General features: G+C 39.4%; 1 protein-coding gene across 1 annotated transcript in view; it reads left to right on the top strand.

Annotated features, from left to right (window-relative positions):
- Nucleotides 1–15454, top strand: part of MTAP (methylthioadenosine phosphorylase) — a 44424-nt gene extending 28970 nt beyond the window's left edge. Inside the window, exons 5-8 of the mRNA XM_057722335.1 lie at nucleotides 3527–3629; nucleotides 7516–7755; nucleotides 11410–11532; nucleotides 13863–15454. Coding sequence (XP_057578318.1) covers nucleotides 3527–3629; nucleotides 7516–7755; nucleotides 11410–11532; nucleotides 13863–13901 — 505 coding nt within the window. The 3' untranslated portion in view covers nucleotides 13902–15454. The remainder of the gene's footprint in view (nucleotides 1–3526; nucleotides 3630–7515; nucleotides 7756–11409; nucleotides 11533–13862) is intronic.
- The last annotated feature ends 6064 nt before the right edge of the window (nucleotides 15455–21518 follow it).

Below are 21518 nucleotides of genomic sequence, written 5' to 3'. Positions count from 1 at the left end.
TCTAATTCTGCAGGTTAGGAATCTAACATGGGTCTCAGTGGGCTAAAATCAGGGGCTGCATTCCTTTCTGGAGGCTCAGGAGAGTCCCTTTCCTTGCTCTTTGCCACCTGCATTCCTTGGCTCCTGGCTTCCTTCCATCTTCAGAGCCAGCAATGGTGGGTCAAGTCTTTTTCATCACTAACACTGCCTCTTCTGCCTTATTCCACATGTCAGGACTCCTGTGATAATACTGGGCCTACCTGGTTAATCCAGCATAATCTTTCTACTTTAAGTCCAGCTGGTTAGCAGTCTTGATTCCATCTGCAACCTCTGTTCCCCCTCTGCCATGTAAGGTAACATATTCATATGTTCTAGGCATTAGGGTGTGGACATTCGGGGGCATGGTGGGGATGCAGTATTCTGCTTGCTACCACATACCACTTTCACAACTTGGTAGGACCGAACCACCACCCCGAACTCTCACCCTTGGTCTAGGTTGCTTCTGGGAGGTGTGTGATCCTTCCTGTTCTTCTTGCTCACAGTCTAGAACACAGGTTCCCAATGGATCCAGCCAGTTTGCTGTTGTCTAAGGCTAATTTTTTTCCTGGCTCAGGAATAGATTTCAGTTCTCTTTTTATGGAAGAAAGAAGAGATCCCGTTAAGGGTCTTTATCAGAGAAAGGTGCTCACCTGGGCACTGCTGCAGACCTAGTTTCTGCCCTCAAGAGAAATCTGCAAGTGTCTTCCATTGATGTGTTCCGTATGCTTGCTTCTGCTGCAGCTGCATCAGCAGGTGACTTGTGTGAATACTGTGTGCCAGATGCTGCATCTGTTCCCTCACTGATCCTCAGGGCAATAGTAGCAGCACTTTGTAACAATTATTGTTTATCCTCAAACACACATTTGACATATAAAATGGAGGAGTTGTTGCATCAGTCTATTGGCACGTAGCTACTGGAGGTTTTTACGGCCCTGTTTTCATATTTAAACAAGGGTGTAAGTGGGTGTTGCTAATACCTTATGAAGGAAGAACTCAGGGAGGTTAAGTAATTTGCTCAAGGCCACACAAAAAATCAGTAATGAGATTGAAATCCAGGTGCAAATATACATTTCCAATATTTTCTCCACATCCCTCAGAAAACTCCACCTGAGGGTGAACTACTGTTCTGTTTATGGAAGAGCTCTCTCGACTGGAAATTGGGAGTGAACAGGCAGGAATCCGCATCGACATAGGCTCAGTCAGGTAACAGTCCCTACCACGTGGGACGCCCCTTGCTTCTTGCTGATTTGTAGAAACTCTCACTTCTATTTAAAAACCCTCAGGGGAGGATAGGAGATCTTAAAATCACATATATTTTCATTTTAGAATTTCCCTTGGGTGGTGTCCTTCAGTTACTTCATTTGTGATTGCAAACCGCATTGTTCTTGGTCTGAATTTCATTCAGCATAATCATGCCTCATTATTTTCCGCTGTATAGGAGTATTTATAGTGATTCAAAATTAGATCATTACTTTTCCTTAAATATGCTGCTATATGAGTATGCAGAACACAAGTGGGTGGGCAGGCTACATGTGGAGACGTTTCTCAGTGGCACTTTCCCTCTTGGGATCTTAACAGTATAACCTTGAACCTATTAGAAATACCAGTATTAAAGTCCCCATTTCTTCCTCGAGGCTACCCATCCTGCAAGGTTGGGTGCTCTGAGGCCCCATTCTCAGCTACAGCTTGTCCTTGGTACTGACTCCTAATTCAGTCTCTAGCCCAGACCTCAGTTCTGAGCTGATGTGGGAAATCTGGACATGAGGGCTGACTTAATTTTTATAGCATTCTTACAAATGGGTGGATAAACACTACGTTTTATAACTGGAAAATGAAGAGTCACAAAGATACGCTGGTTTGCTGTAAGTCTTAGAGGTGGGGGTTAGGGAACTTTGTTTAAAGAGAAAAATGTAAAATGTTCCATTTGAGAGGGAATTAAAACTGTAGGCAGTTAGTATCACATGCATATAGCATAACATAAGGAATAACTAATACGTATTAGGTCTTAAGGTAAATGTTCAGAACAGAGAGAGGAGTGATTAGGCAAAGAAGAGATGGAGATAGAGAGGGATAGAGACAGATTAGATGGGAGTGTTATTGCATAGATGCCTATTGGGGTATAGCCACTGAAGGGTTTTATGGCCCTTTTTCACATTTAATCATGGTTGTAAATAGGATTTTTGCTAATACTTGACTCATTGAAGGCTGAAACCAAGCCAAAGCCGAAATATGTGGCACTACTATATTAGTTAGTTTTACAAAAGGAGAAAAGCCTCTGTTTACACAGGCTGGAAGAGTCATTTGACCTGTTCTTCAACCCCATCTGGAATTGCTTTGGGGTTAACTTAGACTTTCCCTTAAGACACGTATGACAAGGGGTTGAGAGGAGCACAGACTGGGTTTTCATTCCTCCCAAGCTCTGAGGCCTAATCTCTGAGCGAGATGGTTTTGGTGCCAGCTAGTGTCACTGTTTAATATGTGATGGGGAGGAAGTAACAGCTTAACTTTGATAGGTGGACATGCCAGCTGTGTAAACTGAACCAGAATATTTCTTCATGCTGTCCCCTACCCTCCCACCCCAAGAAGTAGAAATGAAATGATGTACCTTCAGCTGTTGGGTTTTCCCTTGCCCCATCCTCCCCTGCTCTCCCCACTCTAGGAAAATGGGGACTCTTCGATATTACTCATGAGTTCAAGTTTAGAACAGTCTAATGGACATAGAAAGTGCTTTATTCTGAAAACTTTGAGAGAGAAGTTGCTGGGTGACTTGGCACTGTGTTAATTTTAGCCTCTTTCTTACGGATTCAGAAATGTTTTATGAAAAAGTTTACTTTAGAACTTTCCTGAGACTTTAGAATTAATTCTGGCGGGTAGACACACAAGCTTAAGCAAGGGAACAAAGAGACAGATGACTCCAAAATGTGGAGCTGGATGAATGGCTGCTTTCTTCACTGTGTCAAAGGCATGAAAAAATAAGGTTGAGGGTACAGGGCAGGAATTACTCTCAATTTAGTGACAGGGCAATCAAATGCAAAGTTTGGACTGTGTTTGGAACATGAAACTAACCAAGCAATGGCGTAAAAAAAGATTTTTTTTTTTTTTTTTTTTTTTTTTTTGAGGAGACCAGGAAAATTTGCCCATGGTCTGTCTATATATTAGGTGATACTGAGGAATTAATGTCATTTTTATCAGCTGTAATGACACTGCCATGGAAAATACTCCATATATTTTGGTCACTTAAATAGGGGTGAAGTAACAAAGTCTGGGATTTGTAACAGATGAAAGCAAGTTTGACAAAATTTAGGAAATTGTTGAACCTAAGTAATAGGTATATATGGAGTTCACTATACAATCCTCTACATCTAAGATGATAGATAACAGTTTCCTTCAGCTTATCCAGAACTATTGATTCTAGAGTGAGGACCAAGAAACTGACCTAGGTACAACAGATTACCAGCCCCAGAGTGGTGGCTTTTTAAAAAATAACCTTTTTTACTTTATTTTGCAGGACTACTAGAAGGCTCCAGACCTTCTATGATGGGAATCATTCCTGTGCCCGAGGAGTGTGCCATATTCCAATGGCTGAGCCATTCTGCCCTAAAACCAGAGAGGTCGGTCATCATTCTGGAAAGTGCACCAGAATAAATCATGAGGGCTTGGGGTGGCATCTAGAGGTAGACTAACTGGCCAAGCATGTGGTCTCTCTTCCCTTCTCCCGCTTGCTGCTTATGCAGCGTTTTATGAAGAGTTGTTTCCCTTTGCTAGTAATGCCTCCACTACTCTCAGTCATTTGTAAGCAAAATCATCAAAGTTACAACCTACCTTTTTTTTTTTTTTTAAATAAGTTTTGATTTTGCTGTCAGGATACCTTTTAAAATAATTTAGGGTAGCATAATATGTTCAGAGTATACAATCTGGAACCAGATTTCTTTTGATCAGGTCTTTACTCTTCAACTTAATTGTTGTGTGCCTATGGACCAAAACCTCGGCCTTTGGTTTCCTCATTTGTAAAGTAAGGTAATGATAACATGTACCTCACAGGATTGTGAGGGATAAAAGAGTTATTTACTTATAAACTGCTTTGAGTGATGCTTGTCAGTTATAAGACATCCAGTGACTATCAACTGCTTTTATGAATTAAATTATTAATAATCTATAAATTGTCAGATTGGCATCATTTGCCTTCGAGCTGAGTTTGGCTGTTACTGTCCAGCCTCCTCTCCAGGATCACACTAAGATCTCAGGACTAAAGGGGCAGCCCTACAAAAGCCAGTGGTGGTATAAAGTGAGGAATCCCAGCCTTAGCTTTCAGAGAATAAAAATGGCTGCCACAATTTAAAAGTCTGTCTATGGTACATTTCTTATAATCCAAGATTTGAAAGTCAGGTGCAACCCAGTAGGTCAGAAGTACTGTCAGAGGCAAATTGCCTAGTAAAATCTACTGTATAAAATAACTTAGACAATACAAACACCTAAACATGTTTATCAGTCAGATAATCTTAACACCTGAATGTGGAAAGTAGATATATGTACAGCCTTGCATAATCATGTAAAACTAGGTTCCTTACAGTTAACAGCTAGGGCACCTTAACCTCACTCTGGGCTCAAAATTCTAGAATCCAAAGCCAGGCATTGGGGGGAGCCATTTCAGATATATCACTGCATGTTGATTCTCTGTGACTTCTGTGAAAGCACATTTTTTACTTCTTTTAAAAAAAAAAAGAGGAGGACAGGTTGTTTTAAGTATGAGTTTAAATATATGTTTGACCCTTGAACAATGTGGGGGGTTAGGGGCACCGACCTACTATGCAGTTGAAAGTCTGAGTATAACTTTACAATTGGCCCTCCACACCTACAGTTCTGCCTCCAAGGATTCAGCCAACCACAGATTGTATAGTACTGTAGTATGAATTTACTGGAAAAAAATCCATGTATGAGTAGACCACACAATTCAAAACTGTGTTATTCAAGGAGCAACTGTGTATGTCCCTGGGTAGTTATCAGCAGAATATATCAGAACAATGTTAGTCTGAAACACAGATCTGTCCACATAATAAATTTGTTCTCCGGGGAAGTTAGATGTGTATAACATTTTTGTCCACTTCAAAATGGGGGCAGCTTGAGGAGAAATAGACTAAGGAGAGACTGTGCATGATCGTAGGAAATCTGAAGTATTGCCCCAGTGACTTGGGTACTAGGAGTAGAGGTGGGTAAGGGAAGTGCTAATGATGTATGCAGAGCACATGTAAATGTGGTGGCTGGGTGATAGTTTCCAGTGATGCAGTTTGGCCTCCCTTGAGACTGAATTAATTCAGCTATTATTAGTCTAGCCAAGCTAAGGACCCTCACGTAAGTTTAAAAGAGTGCTGGGGAAGGCAGTTTAAGAAAATGGGAAAAATAAGGCCTTCAGAATATTACTTTATTCTTATGTATCCTAAAAGGGATTTTAAAATATCGGTGGTGTTGCCCCTTGGTAATTATCACTTTAACTTTCAACATCACTGTGGTCTTTTGTGTGCCGACGACAGAGTGTCAAGATGAACTGTCAAGTGGCAAGCAAGGTACATGATGGTTGTGCTATATCTTACCATTTGTGTTGAAATATATGTATATAAAAGAGATATATATGAAAATATTTATGTGCAAATTGAGTGTTTCTGGAAAGTTGACCAAAGAACTGGTAACAGTGGTTTCCCCTGGGGAAACTGGGTTGCTAGCACACAGGTAGAAGAAACACTTGTCACAGAATAATATCCTTTTGTAATGTTTACATTTTGTACTGTGTGCAAGTATTACCTGTTCCAAAAATAGTGTCACTTGTAGTCGAAAGGTAATATGAAACAAATTCTTTGAAAGTCCTGACACATTAAGGAGACCTCTCAGTTGTAGTTTGTATTTCTGGCACCTTACGATGGTGTGATCTGCTCATGTGGGGGTGCAAAGTGCTGGTCCAGGTGGCAAGACCCCAGCGCCTGTCACTGGCTGGTCCACGCCCATACGCCTCTGCTTCCTGCTCCCGGTCGTGGCGCCCGCCGCCCAGGCTGATAGTGAGGACGTATATGCCGCTGCCACTGGCGTGCCATCGTCCTCATCGTCCCTCGCATGTCTCTAGAGGCACTCTGAAGTTTGGCCAAGACATACAGCTCAGTTATTTGGGATTTTTAAAGACATTTAATGAAGACAGGACTGAGGTGGTTACGTCTTAATTTTGAAAGTCAGGGGTGGGAAGGGCAGCAGGGGAAAGCGTGATTTAATAAGCCCTTGTATTTATACCTATACTCCTTAAGGAAAAGTTTTGATTTAGCATAATATTTTCAGCATGTATAGGATAAATAAACATGATGTAGCATCAACTAGTCATTGGCTAGGGCTTGTCACAGTTCTAAATTTGGAGTTGACGAGGCTCTTGTTAAAATTCTTTCTCCTATTGCCATATCATAATATGTTTTTTTAAGGAAATAGGTTAATTTGCTTATGTGGTTCAGACATGTGCAGGCAAGACTTTGGCCTAGGTTGGAGCTGTCTGTTGACTTTGAGTCACTCAGTTTTATATATAGTATCCTAGAAACCTTGACCAATTATTTGGGAAATGTGTAGAAGCTGCCAGTGTTAATTAGAAGACCAGTTAAGCAGTTATATATTGTGTTGGGCGCTTATTTAATCTTCACAGTATCTCTGAGTTATACAATATTATTCCATTTTACAGATGAAAAAACTAGGACATACATAAGAGTAAGTGAATTCTTGGCAGTGCTTTAACAGTTAAGTTTAAAAGACTAATTTTTTTTAATTAAAAAAGAATGTTTAAGCACAGACTAAGAAAAAAATGAAATTAGATTAGATGTACATTATTAGACACTAGAAAAAGTGATCAAATTTTTAAATAATGTTTCTAAACTCATGTGTGGCTTTGCCTCTAAAGGGATGCCAAGAGAAGTTTCTCTCTGGATAGAAGGAATGACCACAGCCCTGTTCTGTTTTTTGCTGTATGTCTTTAGAGAGGCAACAGGCAGAAGATTATGAAACCACTTTCTACCCTCAAAAAGCTTTCACAAAAGCCCTCAGGCTTTGTACAAAAGAGCAATGAGAATGAGTTCCAAGGAGCTTGGAAACAGTTTACTATACACATCTCTGAGATGTGAATGAGGAGGACCCCTTAGTGTAGCCTTGGAGGTTAAGAGCTCAGACTCAAGTCCACATTCACAATCCATGATAGTCACTTAAAGCTGTTAAGAAGTGAGATTAAAGCATGTAAACAGATGTATAGAAAAAGCTCACTGTTCGCTCTTGTAGCTGTATGCTAGGGGCTGGGGCAGGACAGAGCATTGTGTAAGTAGGTAAAGGTCTAGGAAACACCCTTCTGTGATCTCCCAGGTACTCTTTGAGGGCCTGCAGGTACTAGGTATTTATAGTAACAATCTTTTAAAGTATCAGGGAAAAAATAAATCAAGTTGAACTTCTGTTTTTATGTTTTGAGTTTGGTTCTTTCTGTTCTAGGTCCTCATAGAGACCGCTAAGAAGCTAGGACTCCGGAGTCACTCAAAAGGGACAATGATCACAATTGAGGGACCTCGTTTTAGCTCCCGGGCAGAGAGCATCATGTTCCAAACCTGGGGGGCGGATGTTATCAACATGACCACAGTTCCAGAGGTGGTTCTTGCTAAGGAGGCTGGAATTTGCTACGCAAGTATCGCCATGGCAACAGATTATGATTGCTGGAAGGAGCATGAGGAAGTGGTAGGTGGAATTCTCTCTAGAACGTGTATCGCCTGCGTTTCCCTGTGCCATGTGAGCCAGTAAGAGTGTCTTAACTTTTTGTCTATATTACATTAGTTCCAGAAAGTATCTTTCTATCAGGTTTTAAAGTCAGCTTTTTATACATTGTCATTAGGTATTACCAGATTTTTTCTCTAGTTCCCATTGGAAGACAAGAACAAAAATCTTCATAAAGAACAAAAAGGCACTTTTATCCAAGGATCAACAGGGAACAGTACATTATAAACATGTAGGTGTGTTGGGAATTATATTGAGACTTGGCCCTTACTTTAAGGATAAAGACTCTTGGTTGTAAGTTCTTTATGCTGTGCTACTGCTTATTATGTAGGGTGAAAACCCTACTATTATGTACCTCTTCTTGGTAAGTGGACTCTGTATTTATATCTGTCTGTTTAACCTACCATGGCTGGGTATTGTGCTTGGTATAGAATATGACAGCAGACAGACTAGTCCATAAGGAGTCAACATTCTGGCTTTTGAGGGGCTGGGTAGAGGTCAAGCAAACCAATGTGAGAAGGCCTGGGGTTATAAAGAAATAGTGTGGTAAGATACAGAAGTACATATCAAATTGGCCCAACCAAATACTTGAAATCCAGGAAGCCTTCCTGGTTTAAGTGTGATGGGAAAGGTGGTCATCATACTGAGAGGAGGGGGAAGAGGGAGGCAGGGCCATGTAGACTGTGTAAGGATTTCAGATGGGAGGTCAATGAGGGTTTTTAGGCAGGAAAGACAGCAAGATCCAGCTGGTATTTGAGGACACTGGGCCACTGAGGTCAGGCTTCCAAAACAAATATTTTCTTTGTGGAAAATTGTGAACATCTACAGAAGTAGAGTCTAGTATAATGAACCCCCAGTTACCCATCACCCAGCTTTCCATGATTATCAGCCGCGGCAAATCTTGTTTTATTTATATGCCCCATCCACTTTTCTCTCCCCTACCCTCATTATTTAGAAGTAAATTTTTCTAAAAGGCCTCTCTTTTAAAATAAAATAATTTCTTAAAATCACAACACCATTGTTGTATGAAAAAATATTAATTCCTTAATATAATCAAATGTCCAGATTTGTCACATTTTCCCTCATTTCATAGTTTTTAACTGTTCAAATCAGGATCCCTTGTAATCCACACATTGCATTTGAATGATATGCCTCTTAAATCTTTTAATGTAATATTCTCCTCCCTTTTCATTCCTTGCATTTTACTTGAAGAAACCAGATCATTTGTCTTGTCATTTATCTCATTTTAAAAAGAGAAAGGGACAAAACTACAGCCAAGAAATTCTGAAGGAAGAAGTACGGGGGTGGCGGTTCTGAACACATTTAGGGGAGGTGACATGTTCTCCACGGGGACCATACCACCATCTCAGGCTGCTTGTTTCACCAACCAATTTTATGTAAAATGGAGTAAGATATTCTAGTTGCCTCCATCCATGGGTATGGAGTTTGTATCATAGATGAACACAGAATCTTTGCATGAATGTCTTATTCTGACTCCTCAGTGCAATAACTGTTGCTAACTACTAGGATGTTTGTTATGTAAGAGATTTGCCAATCCTGACCCAACAAAGTCTCTGACTTGGCAGCTTTAGTCACCTAAGGGACAGCTCAGCCTCATGATGTTGAAAAGCTGCTTCCAATTAATAGGAGACTCCAGCCTCTGCCACTCCCCGAGAGCAGATTGCTTCCTGCCTATGGCTTTCTGCTCAGTCTAGTAACATTTGTCTCCTTTGCAGAGCTAATGGTGCTTTCGTTTAGTAGGCCACATGAGGTTTGGAAAATAGTCAGTTGGAGCTACTTCAGTTAAAAGCAAAAAAAAAAAAAACTAAGCTCTGTGTAAGTGGTAAGGCACGAAAGCAAATAATATTAAATGCCACAAGGAAAGCATAGACAAAGATGGCATCATCTCAGTCAGCTATGTGTGTCATTGTGCTTTAAACCAGATGTGCAGCCTGGCACGGCAAAAAAGGTTTCAGAGTTGCCTCAACCCTTCTCCAGATTCTTGTTGTTCTTTTTACTTGTAATTTTGGGCAAGTTATTTAATCCGTTCATATGGGTGGGGTTGTTTAGTTACATTTCTGACCTTGCAGGGTTATTAGGAGAATTAAACCATATGATAAATGTAGAGCAACTGGTATAGTGCTGGCTCCTAAGAGGGTGGTCATCAGCTGGTAGGTATGATGGAATGGAGGACGGGGAGTAGTTTTTGAAGAAAACTTTTGAGATTTAAGGTGGATATTGAACAGAAAGTTAGAATTTATTGTAAGAAAGTTAGTAGAAAGGACATTTTGGGTGGAGCACAACAGCAGAAACAAAGAGGAAAAGGAGGTCAGAATCTATATATATTAGTCACAAAGTGTGAGGAAAATAACAAAACACATGGTAAATCTCTTGGATGTTTCCTGACCCCTGCATTTGAAGATGCATACCTGGCAGGCACCCAGCTGGTCACTGCCTTGTGCTGTGATCCCCTCCCACAGTGATGGACTCCCCTCTGCCGCAGTGCTCATCATTTTGTTCTAAACACATCTTGATGTTGTGGGAGGGGTCTGGACTTGATACTCCAGGAAATAGAAAGGTGTAATCATTGTGCCCCTGAATCCTGGGTTTCTTCTAAGCATGGTGGAAGCAGGACAGGGACTCTTTCTGTTTATGTTTTATACACAACGTTTTTCAGCTTCTTTGTGAAGCAATTTCAGTCATACACAGAAGCAGACAGTGGTATGAGCTTCCATAAATCCAACATCCAGCTTCAATCATAAACATAGCAACTTAAGGCTAATCATATTTCATCTATACTCTGATCCATAATTTTATCCATAAACATTTTAGGAGACATTTAATATAACCACATTACCGTTATCACATTCCAACAATAATTCCTTAATATATCCAGGCAGAGTTCAATTTTCTAGTTATCTCAAGTAGCATAACTGATTTTTTTCTTCCAGGTGTTTTTAAAAGAAACCAGGTCATTTGTCCCGTAGAGTTTCCCACAGTCTGAATTGCTGAAATCATCTCCTTAGGGTGGTTTATCCAGTTTCTCAGTGCTGTGTATTTTCTGTAAATTGGCAGCAAGATCTAGAGATTTGACCAGATTGGGTCATCATAATCCCCAAGGAAGCTTAGTAAAGTGGATTGTTTCTTTGTTTGGTTTGGCTTTTTGATTTTGTGATGTTAACAGCCCATCCATTAATTCACTGGGACTGCAGAAATGGTTGATACTTTGATTCCATCATTTTTCTTTATTAGCTGGAAGACTTCTCTAAAGAGAAATGTGCTTCTCTTCAGACTTATCCAGTATAGCAACAGTTTTAAAACTGGAATCCATTCTGTGGACATAAGGAGAAGAGCCACAATCTTTCTAGGCCATGCTAACATATTATATACCTGAGAAAGTTTCTCAGACGCCATACTGAAAACCAGCAGTGCTTTTCAGAGAAAAAGCATTGGGGTTTCTCCAAGATCTCTCCGCTGATAAATGCAGAACTTGGGTTCAGGGGATTGAAACTGGAGTAAACTGACTTCAACAGATCAGGTAGGAATTCAGGAAAATGTTCTGTGAAAAGCAGTGGAATTTTAAATTGCTGGTAATGTCCTGTGCTCTTATTTCTCTAGGTTTCGGTGGACCGGGTCTTAAAGACCCTGAAAGAAAATGCCAATAAAGCCAAAAGTTTACTTCTCACTACCATACCTCAGATAGGATCCATGGAATGGTCAGAAACCCTCCATAACATGAGGGTAAGTGTCCTTAGCGGTCTGTAAGCAGACACTTCCATAGACACCTCAGCTGCCTTTTTCTCTAATTTGCATTTCACCCTTGGTCCATCTCCTTGTATTTTATACTAGACTATATGTTTTCTATAAGTTTTCATGCCATTTACTATGATACTAACCATAAATGGAATAGATATATATTTTGACTAGTAATGCAAGAGCAATAAAAGTTGAGGTGGGGTAGGGGAGTCGAGGGAGGGGGGGATACAGGGATATGTGTATAAATACAGATGATTGACCTTCGTGTACCTCAAAAACTGGTACAAGAGTGTAAAGCAATTATATTCCAATTAAAAAAAAAAAAGTTGAGGTGGGGAGAGTTTTATTATCTAGTCTACCAGGTTCTTGACATTGTCTTACTTTGCAGTATATCCTCAAGTTTTACTTCAGAAGATTGGTAGTGTTTGCTCTGTACATGAGTTACACTGCAGACAAGGCTGTTTTCTCTTTGGCAGATCCATGCAAAGTACTGCCAGCCTTTAAGGCTAAAACACTAACATAGCAATAACAGAATGGTGCCAGGTAATGTTTATTTATGGTTAACGTTGCATCAAACTAAGACAGTAATTAGTGATAAACGTGATGGGTTGCAGACTGGTAGCTTTTCAACTCTAATATTAATTCCCAGAACATAATTTGAACTGAGTGTTGAGCTCAGAGATGTGTGTTTTTATCTGGACATCTTGTGACTCTTAATTAACCACCTTGGACAAGGAGTTGCCTGAAATTGATCAGATGTTACATTCACCTAGTATCCAAAGAGGGTACCTAGCATATCCTGAGGTCTCCTCGAACACATCTCTCCTCTTAGGTCCTATGACAAGTAGTTGAGGGAGGATTTCAAAAGTTCATAAAAGCCTTCTCTACCTGAATTACCTCCAAGGAGCCCTGGAATGAGAGCCATTATTTTTGTGTGAAGAAAACACTATGTTGGTAGTAAAAGATTGCCAGCTGCTGGGTATGGAGGAGCCATGATTTGTAGTGTTTGCTGATTGCCATGGTACAAATGCTTTTGCACAGCCAATTTCAGGCTACTAACATGAAGCCACTGGTAAGCTGGGAAGTGATACATAATCAGGTTTTTACAAGCTGGTACAAGCAGGCTCCAGCACACCACTGTAATAAGGTGCCTCTCAGCCTCGAGGACTGGCAGAGTCAGGAATATTGGCATTTGCAGTCTATCTTCCCTACTAGACTTTAAATCCATAAGGAGCAGGAAACTCATCCATTGATTTCAGCCTATATATCCAGGAGATAAATGGTCTTTAATGAGTAAATGACCGGCCCTTCCCCCCATGAAGTATTTCATCATAATTGATATATAGGCAGCCCTTATTATAAGGAAAAACAAAAGGGGAACAGAAAATAAGTTCTAAGAATTGGAGCATGTAACTTTAAACTAGAAACAGTTACATTTGGCTAAACAATGAGTGTAATGTGATAGAGCAGCATGACTTTGGCTTGTCTAAATAACCATACTATTGATCAGCAGGAAATGTGACTCATACTTTTGCTGCTGCTGAGGCTATAACCTGCAAGACGGGATGGTGTGTTTTGGGGTGGTTTTTTTTTTTAAGGTTTCTGACCCCATTTTGACCATAATCCCTTGAACTTAAAGATAATTTGTCAAGCAATGAATTTATTATTTCAGCTTCATTTTTAAGTAAAAATGTGTGGATAGTAGAAACTGGCGTTCTCCTTTACTTCCGTGAAGCTTCCAAAACTGTGTATAAAATTGTTTCTATATGTATGCATTTTTTAAGAGTGTTAATGTGTGGAAAAGAGAAAATGAAGAATTGCTGCTCCAGACAAAATTGAGAATCATGACCTCTATTCCATAGCATTAAGGAACACCATATTTATAAACCCTTCTTCCAGGGCAGTATTTTCAGCTCTCTCAGCACTGAAGTGTGTATCAATTCACTAATTCATTTCAGAAACACTTTGTGAGCACCCATTGTATGTCACTATATGTCAAGCTATGATTTATACAGATATGTAAGATGCTATAATGAAGAAGCTCCTATTCTATTGGAGATACTAACATTAAAATTTCAACAATGTTTTTCAGTGGAATAAGGCAAATGATGGAGGTTGCATAAACAACAATCCAGGCTAGGGGATGGTGTATAAAATATGTCCTAAAGGATGTAAAGGCAGGTGGATATAAGTGAGAATCAGAGCAGTCCTCTGACATAAACATTCTGAGCCTCACTTTACATGAAAGGAGAATGAGGAACTAATAGTTAGGAGTTGCGCTCAAAGTCCCGTAACCTGTGCCTACTTTCTTTCAGAAAATGGCCCAGTTTTCTGTTTTGTTACCAAGACATTAGAATAGCATGGCTACTCAGAAGACAAGGTGACTTTCTAATTCCAGTCATTTGGGGAATTTCTGCTTGAGAAAACATAGAAGAGACATGCAGCTTTTGTACCCTTGCCTGCTAAAGAAGAACAAGCAATAAGACAAGACATTGCTTACATCAGAGATGCCATCTAAGAAACTTGGAAAAAAATAAAAGAAAAAAAATAAAAGATTTGGACTGCTTCAAATAACAGAAGGAAAGCAAATAACCAATAAACGTGAGGAAATTTTTACACTTTAGAAAAAAAGATGACACCTTTCACCATTCCCCCATTAAATTTGTAATAATAAAGGTAAGCAGTAACATACCTATGTTGCCAAGGAATGTGAAGAAGAAACAGCTCTTAGACTATTCATGTGACTGTAAATTGGTACAGTGTTTTTGGGGGGCAGTTTGGTAAAATGTATCAAAAGGCTTAAAAAATACCCTTTGTGCTGGTTACTTTACTCCTAGGAATTTATCTTTAAAAAATTATCAAAGATACAGCGTGAAGTGAGTCAGAAAAACAAATATCGTATATTAACACATATATGCGAAATATAGAAAGATGGTACACATCAACCTGTTTGCAAGGCATAAATAGAAACACAGATGTAGAGAACAAACATGGACACCAAGTGGGGAAAGCGGGGAGGGTTGGGGGGGAATGAATTGGGAGATTGGGATACCAAATTGTACACTCTAAATATATGCAGTTTATTGTATGTTAACTATATCTCAATAAAAGTTCTTAAAAAAATTATCAAAGATAAAAAAAAGAAAAAGAAAAAAATTAACAAGGATACATACAAATAATTATGTATAAAGAAGGATGTATAACAGTTTTAACAGCAAATAGTCAAAACAATCTGAATATCCCAACAACCGAAGGTAAATCATGGGTAAGCTCTAATTAGATTGTGAAGCAGCCAACTGAACATGGTTTCACATAATATTTAATGTACTAAAGAAATCGTTGTATAATATGAAATGGGGATATGTAAGCATTTTACAGTACTGATTTTAAAATTCTACATAAATATGTACAAAGAATAGAAAGAAATATATATACTCTTTTGTTACTGTATTTGGGGGGAGGGATACTGGATAAATTTTTTATTTTCTTTATATTTTTCCATGTCTTAACATTTTTCTACAATGAATATAACCAAATAATGAAATTTTAAAAATCGAAATGGGCTTAGAAAGATCCAGTTCTTAAAAACGCACTGTTTCTGGTAATGCAGCAAAAGTTAAGATGGCAATACTAAGAGGAGTTCTTTTTGAGTTCTTCTTTATTTTGTTAAAAAAGATAATGATTGTATAGTCAGAACAATATTTGGGTTTGCAACAGCGTGAGAAAGGCTGGGTGTTTAATATGGAGCTAATCTTAAATTATTTAAGAGACTATATACACACATTACAGTGTCTGATGTTTTTTAAATTGATACTTGACTATATGTTTCTACTCCTTTTTATGATTTGATGGATTATTTTACATGAGTTGGTGGTTTTTGTTTTTTAATAAAGAAAATGGAAGCTTGCTTTTTACTATTTTTTGTCAATTTTATAGGAATGTGGTTTGTTTTCTTATCACAGGGAGATCATTTTTCCCTCAGAATTACTCCTCCTCACTGTGGTCTGTTACTGGGTCCTTTAGTGATGTATCTCTTGTCCATTTAAAGAGACTGTAGAATGAATGTTTGTGGCTAAGAATGTCTTCAAGATAATGAGCTGCTAATTGTAAACAATAAAAACTTACTCTTCAGCACTAATACTAAGCTGTTTGGGTTACACGTGAGTATGGCTCCTGGATTCTCTGATGCAGTGGTTTCAACTCTGCATATGAGAGAGCCACAGAGGACCTGCTGGATCTAAACCTAAGGTTCTCTGGCGCTATACCCCATGACTGTTTTCACCACCCTGTAATATATGCTGTGCCTTACTTTCCTTCATTTTTGGTAGATGTCTGAGGATGTCAGGGCCAAAATGTGGGCATTTTTCTTGTTGCCTTTACAAAGTACAGTGCTTCCCAAATTAAAGAAGTTCTTTTCTTGATCTAGTAGTCTTTTCTTGCAACCTCACTTTTAGACTTCTCAAAGTATACAGTACTCTTGTTACCCACTATTCACTCCTTAAAGCCAATAATATAGTTTTCCTCATACCTTATTTTGAGGACTTTGCTGACCACTTCTTGGAATGCTTCCCACTTCCATGATACTTCACTCCTTTTCTTAGCTACAAAAAAAAGTGAACACTGTGATCAGTTTTGAGCATTTCCAAGTTTCCCCAGTGGATTATGGGCATAATGGAAAAGTTCTAGCTTAGTGACTTAGCCCCTTGGAAGAGTGCTGAATTACTAATTATAATTAGTATATATGCATCTCCTTATATATGTTTATTGGCACTGTGAACCGCTTATTTTTGTTTTGCATTGTTTTTCATGATTTTGATAATTAGATAACCAGAATAATTCACACGTAGGGTGTTGACCAAAAAGAGTGGAGAAGGCTGGAACAGCAGGTTTACATTTGAGACCTGAAAAATACTTCACAAATTAGCCTCAGTGCATCCTGGAGTTGTTCATAACAGGCCAAAAACTTAAGAATGGCTAAAATTCTCAGTGGTGTGGGGGAGTCTAATTAAGGTGCATTCAAATAAATAATGTCTTTATGTGCAGTATAAAACAATGTCTATGATAAAAGTAGAAATCTAAGAAATATGTAAAGTAAAATAATGCAGTATGTGTGGGTATGTGGCTAGCATATTTATGCTTTATGTCCATAGAGTTTCTGGAAAGAAGCTGAATGACAGCCTCTAATGAATGAATCAAGAGACATACTGCCTACCTCATACTTTTCTGTATTGTTGGGCTTTTTACCATAAGCATCTACTCTTAGTTTATACATTTTGAGGAGTGGAGCATAGAGAAGACCTTGCTTTGTAGCAGTTTATATAAAATAATCTCTTTAACCTGACACTGAATTCTATTAGGTCATGTCTGGGACAGTGTGTTCACTTTTAGGCACAACACTTTCAGGGGAACTCTGACCATCTAAAAAGCACCAAAAGAAGGGTATGGGAACTGGGAAGACCATGCCACATACATAATGGTTAAAGGAACTAAATATGTTTAACCATTTAAGAGAAAATCTTATGGGAGCATTTCAAATATTTAAAGGGCTGTTGTTCAGTTATGGACTAACCTATCTTACTACTGGGTAAGCCTCCATAAAAGCAGGAAACATCTTTTTTTACTTATTATGGGACCCTTTGTCCCTTGTACTCAGCACAAGATCAGTGAATATTTGTGTAAATGAAAATCTGATCCTATTTTTCCTACATAAAACCTTCATCAGCTCTTCACACACCTCCCCCTCCATCTTCACTTTCAGCAGGTGATTTCAGTTCCTTCTTCACTGACAAAACTGAAGCATCAGCAGAGAACTTCCAGGCCTACCCCCCATTACCCTTCCCCAAGTTCTTTTCCCCTCTGTAGTCTTTTCTGACAATACACGTATCAGCAGCACCTGGGGGGCTTCTTAAAACAGACTGCATGGCCCCACCCTAGAGCTTCTTTTTTAGAAGTCGTCAGTCTGGGGCATCATAATCAGGGGTTTGCAGCCATCTTGAAGTTGTGCACACATTTCAGTACTGGTGTCTCAGCTCCCCTGTGTCTTTGTATCTTCCAGCCTCTGCTGAGCTTGTTGATTGCTGCTCCCAACAAAACCCATTCCATTGGTGGACAGGGGATGCTTAGAAAAAATTCATTTTCTTAAATCTACCTGTAACCTTCATTTGTCCTTCTCTGGAACTACTAGGGAGCCATCTCATCTCTCCCACACAACACAATTCTAATGTTGGATGGCAGCCTATCTGTGCTCCAAGAGAACTTTTGCCTGAACATCTGCAGTTCTCTTTCTCTTCTAGCGTCACTGAGATGTAACTGACATTCCATACTGTAAGTTTAAGGTATACAGCATAATGACATGTATATATTGCAAACTGATTACCACAGTAAGTTTAGTTAACATCCAGCACCTCATACAATTACAGAACAAAAAATTTTTTCCTTGTGAGGGGAACTTTTAGGATCTGCTCCCTTAGCATCTTTCAAATACACCATAAAGCATTGTTAACTATAGTGATCATGTTGTACATTACATCCCTGGCACGTCCTTATAACTGGAAGTTTACATTTAACCACCTCCACCTAATTCCCTCCCCTTCTCCCTCCTGCCTCTGGCAACCACAAATCTGATCTCTGTTTCTATGAGCTTAGTGTTTTATTTTAGATTCCACATATGAGATAATATAGTATTTGTCTTTCTCTGTCTGACTTATTTCACTTAGCATAATGTCTGCAAGGTTCATCAGCGTTGTTTCAAATGGCAGGATTTCCTTTTATGGCTGTACCATATTCCATTGTCCATATACATACCACATTTTCTTTATTCATCCGTCAGTGGGTACATGGTTTGTTTCCATGTCTTGGCTGTTGTGAGTAATGCTGCAAAGAACATGGGGGTGCAGGTATCTCCTCAACATAGTGATTTTGTTTACTTTTTCTGAGAACCTACATAGTGTTTTCCATAGTGGCTGTACCAATTTACATTCCCACTAACCTTGCACAAAGGTTCTCTTTTCTCCACATCCTTGCCAGCATTTATTTTTTTTGACAATAGCCATTCTGACAGGCCTGAAGTGTTAACCCACTGTGTTGTTTTTTTTTAAGAACTTTTATTGAGATACACCCATTGTGGTTTTGATATACACTGCCCTAATGTTGCGCAACCTTTTCATGTACCTTTTGGTCATCTGAATACCTTGGGGAAATGTCTATTCAGGTTCATTGCCAAATTTTTCAGTTACATGATGATGATGATTATTTGCTATTCAGTTGTATGGGTTTTTTTATATACTGTAGTTTGCATGTTAACCCCTAGCAGATACATGATTTGCAAATATTTTCTGCCATTCTGTAAGCTGCTGTTTCATTTTGTTGATTGTCTCTTGACATTCAGAAGCTTTTAACTTGGATGTGGTCCCACTTGTTTATTTTTTATTTTGCTGCTTGTGCTTTGTGTCATATTCAAAAAAATCACTGCCAAGACCCATGTCAGCAAGTGTCCTTCCTATGTTTTCTTCTAGGAATTTTATGGTTTCAGGTCTTATATTTAGGTCTTTAATTCATTTCAATTTAATTTTTGTGAGTGGTGTAGGTATAAGATAGGGCTTCAGAGTTTCTGATTCAAGAGGTCTGGAATAGGATCTAACTTACATTTCTAATAAGTTCCAGGTGGCCACACTTTGAAAACTACTATCACAGATGTTTTTCCCTGCTCATCCACTTACTGGATCTTGTAACTCTCACCTACTCAAAGCCATCACTCTGGCACTTACTCCTCTCTCCATAATCAAACTCTCTCTCATTACGGGATCATTGCATCTCAGTGCACAAATATGCTCTTTCTCCCATTAAAAAAAATACTTCTTGACCACAATTCTATTTACTGTTGTCTTAATGCTTTGACTTTCATTGAAATATAACCTCTTGAAGAGTTATCTATTTTCACTGTCTCCAATTCATCTTCATTCTTTCTTCAGCCCACTCCAAATCAAATTTTGCCAGCATACCACTTCCAATACCATCAAAATTATCTCAAGGTCACCTCTATTAAATCTACTGGTCAGTTCTTAGGCTTCATCCTTTTCCTATCAGCAGCATTTGATACATTTTATCCCTTCCTGCTCGTTGATAAACTTTCTTGATGTGGCTTCCAAGGACAGCACCCTCGAATTGTCTTCTACCTTAACAGCTGCTACTCAGTCTCCTTTGCTGGTTTCTCCTCTTCTCCCTGATCTTTCAATGTTACCTGCCTCAAGGCTCAATCTTTGGATTGTCTATCTTCACTCATTCCTTGGTGACCATTTCTCATCTTCCTCCCAAATCTGCTCTCCCAGCACAGCTGTTGGCAGTTTCATTCTTCCAGTTCCTCAGACCAAAAACATGGAGTCATCCTGGCCTCTTAAAAACACACATTCACACCAGGAAAACTTTATTTACTCTACCATCAAAATATATCCAGGGGCTTCCTTGGTGGCACAGTGGTTAAGAATCCGCCTGCCAAGGCAGCAGACTTGGGTTCGATCCCTGGTCCAGGAAGATTCCCATGTGCCACAGAGCAACTATGCCTGTGCACCACAACTACTGAGCCTGTGCTCTATAGCCTGCGAGCCACAACTACTGAAGCCCGCATGCCTAGAGCCTGTGCTCTGCAACAAGAGAAGCCACCACGAGAAGCCTGCACACCACAATGAAGAGTAGCCCCTGTTCTCCGCAACTGCAGAAAGCCCTCATGCAGCGATGAAGATGCAGTGCAGCCAATAAATAAAAATAAATTTTTTAAAAAAAGGAACTATTAAGAATATATCCAGAAACTTAACTATTCTTCACAACATCTGTTGCTTCTACCCTGGTCTAAGCTGCTCTTATATCTTACCTGAATACTGAAATAATCTAACTGGTCTTCCAGCTTCTACTCTTTTCCATGGGATCTGCACCTGTCCCTTATCTCTCTGACTTCCTCTCTCACTAACACCCCCCTAACTCACTGCTCCATACCACCAACCTTGCTCTTCCTATAACACACCAGGCTTTCTCCCCCTTGAATATTTGCTTTGTGTCCCTTTTTCCTAGAAAACTCTTACCCAGGATAACCACATGGCTCATGCTAGCACCTTCGTCAAATCTCTGTTCAAAATAAGCCTCTGTGAGTCAACCCCAACCATCCTGCTTTAATGGAAGGCACTACCTCACTCCACTCCACACCCCCAGCACTCCTGTGGACAACTACCTGGCTTAACTTTTTTTTCCCATAGCTGTTAACATTCCCAACATAATCTAGTATTTATTTGTGTTTGCTTCTTTGTTTGTTATGTTGGTTGACCCTCTTGCTTTCTCTAAAATATAAACTGCAGGAATTTTGTCACTCACTGATACATATCCCAAATGGCCAGAATACTTACTGTCTGGCACTTAGTAGACTTGCAGCCAATACTTTTTGAATGTACAGTTTCCCTTTCCTTATCATAAGCCCTGCATGTTCTAACATGTCATGGCTTACTCCGGCCTCTTCTCTCACTTCCCACACCTCATGGCACTCTAGATCAGCGCTATCTTATAGAAATATAATGTGCACCAATATATAATTTTAAATCTTCTAGGAGCCACATATAAAAAGTAAACAGAGATAATTGAGGAGCTGTTTGACAGCAGCAGCTGCCTCTTGCTATCCTTTGCCACTGTCACCCTGCATCATGGTGGAAGAGACAGAGCCTGCACTGTAAATATGGACAGCCAGCCATCAGTTCCAACAGCCAGTTCATTGCCTCCAGCCTGCTGGTTCTGAAAACCATGCCTCATTGGAAAGAAAAATCCCTTTTGAGAGGAGACAAGAAGGTGGAGTCAAAGGAAGTGAGCTCACCACTTCTTACGGAAACACCAAAATCACAACTAACTGCTGAACAATCATTGACCAAAAAATGCTGAAACCTACCAGAAAAGATACCCTACATCCAAAGGCAAAGAAGACGCCACAACAAGAC

This window comes from Hippopotamus amphibius, chromosome 2 (genome assembly GCF_030028045.1).
Source record: "Hippopotamus amphibius kiboko isolate mHipAmp2 chromosome 2, mHipAmp2.hap2, whole genome shotgun sequence".
In the NCBI taxonomy this organism is placed as follows: Eukaryota; Metazoa; Chordata; class Mammalia; order Artiodactyla; family Hippopotamidae; genus Hippopotamus; species Hippopotamus amphibius.
This window is presented reverse-complemented; position numbering and strand designations above follow the sequence as displayed.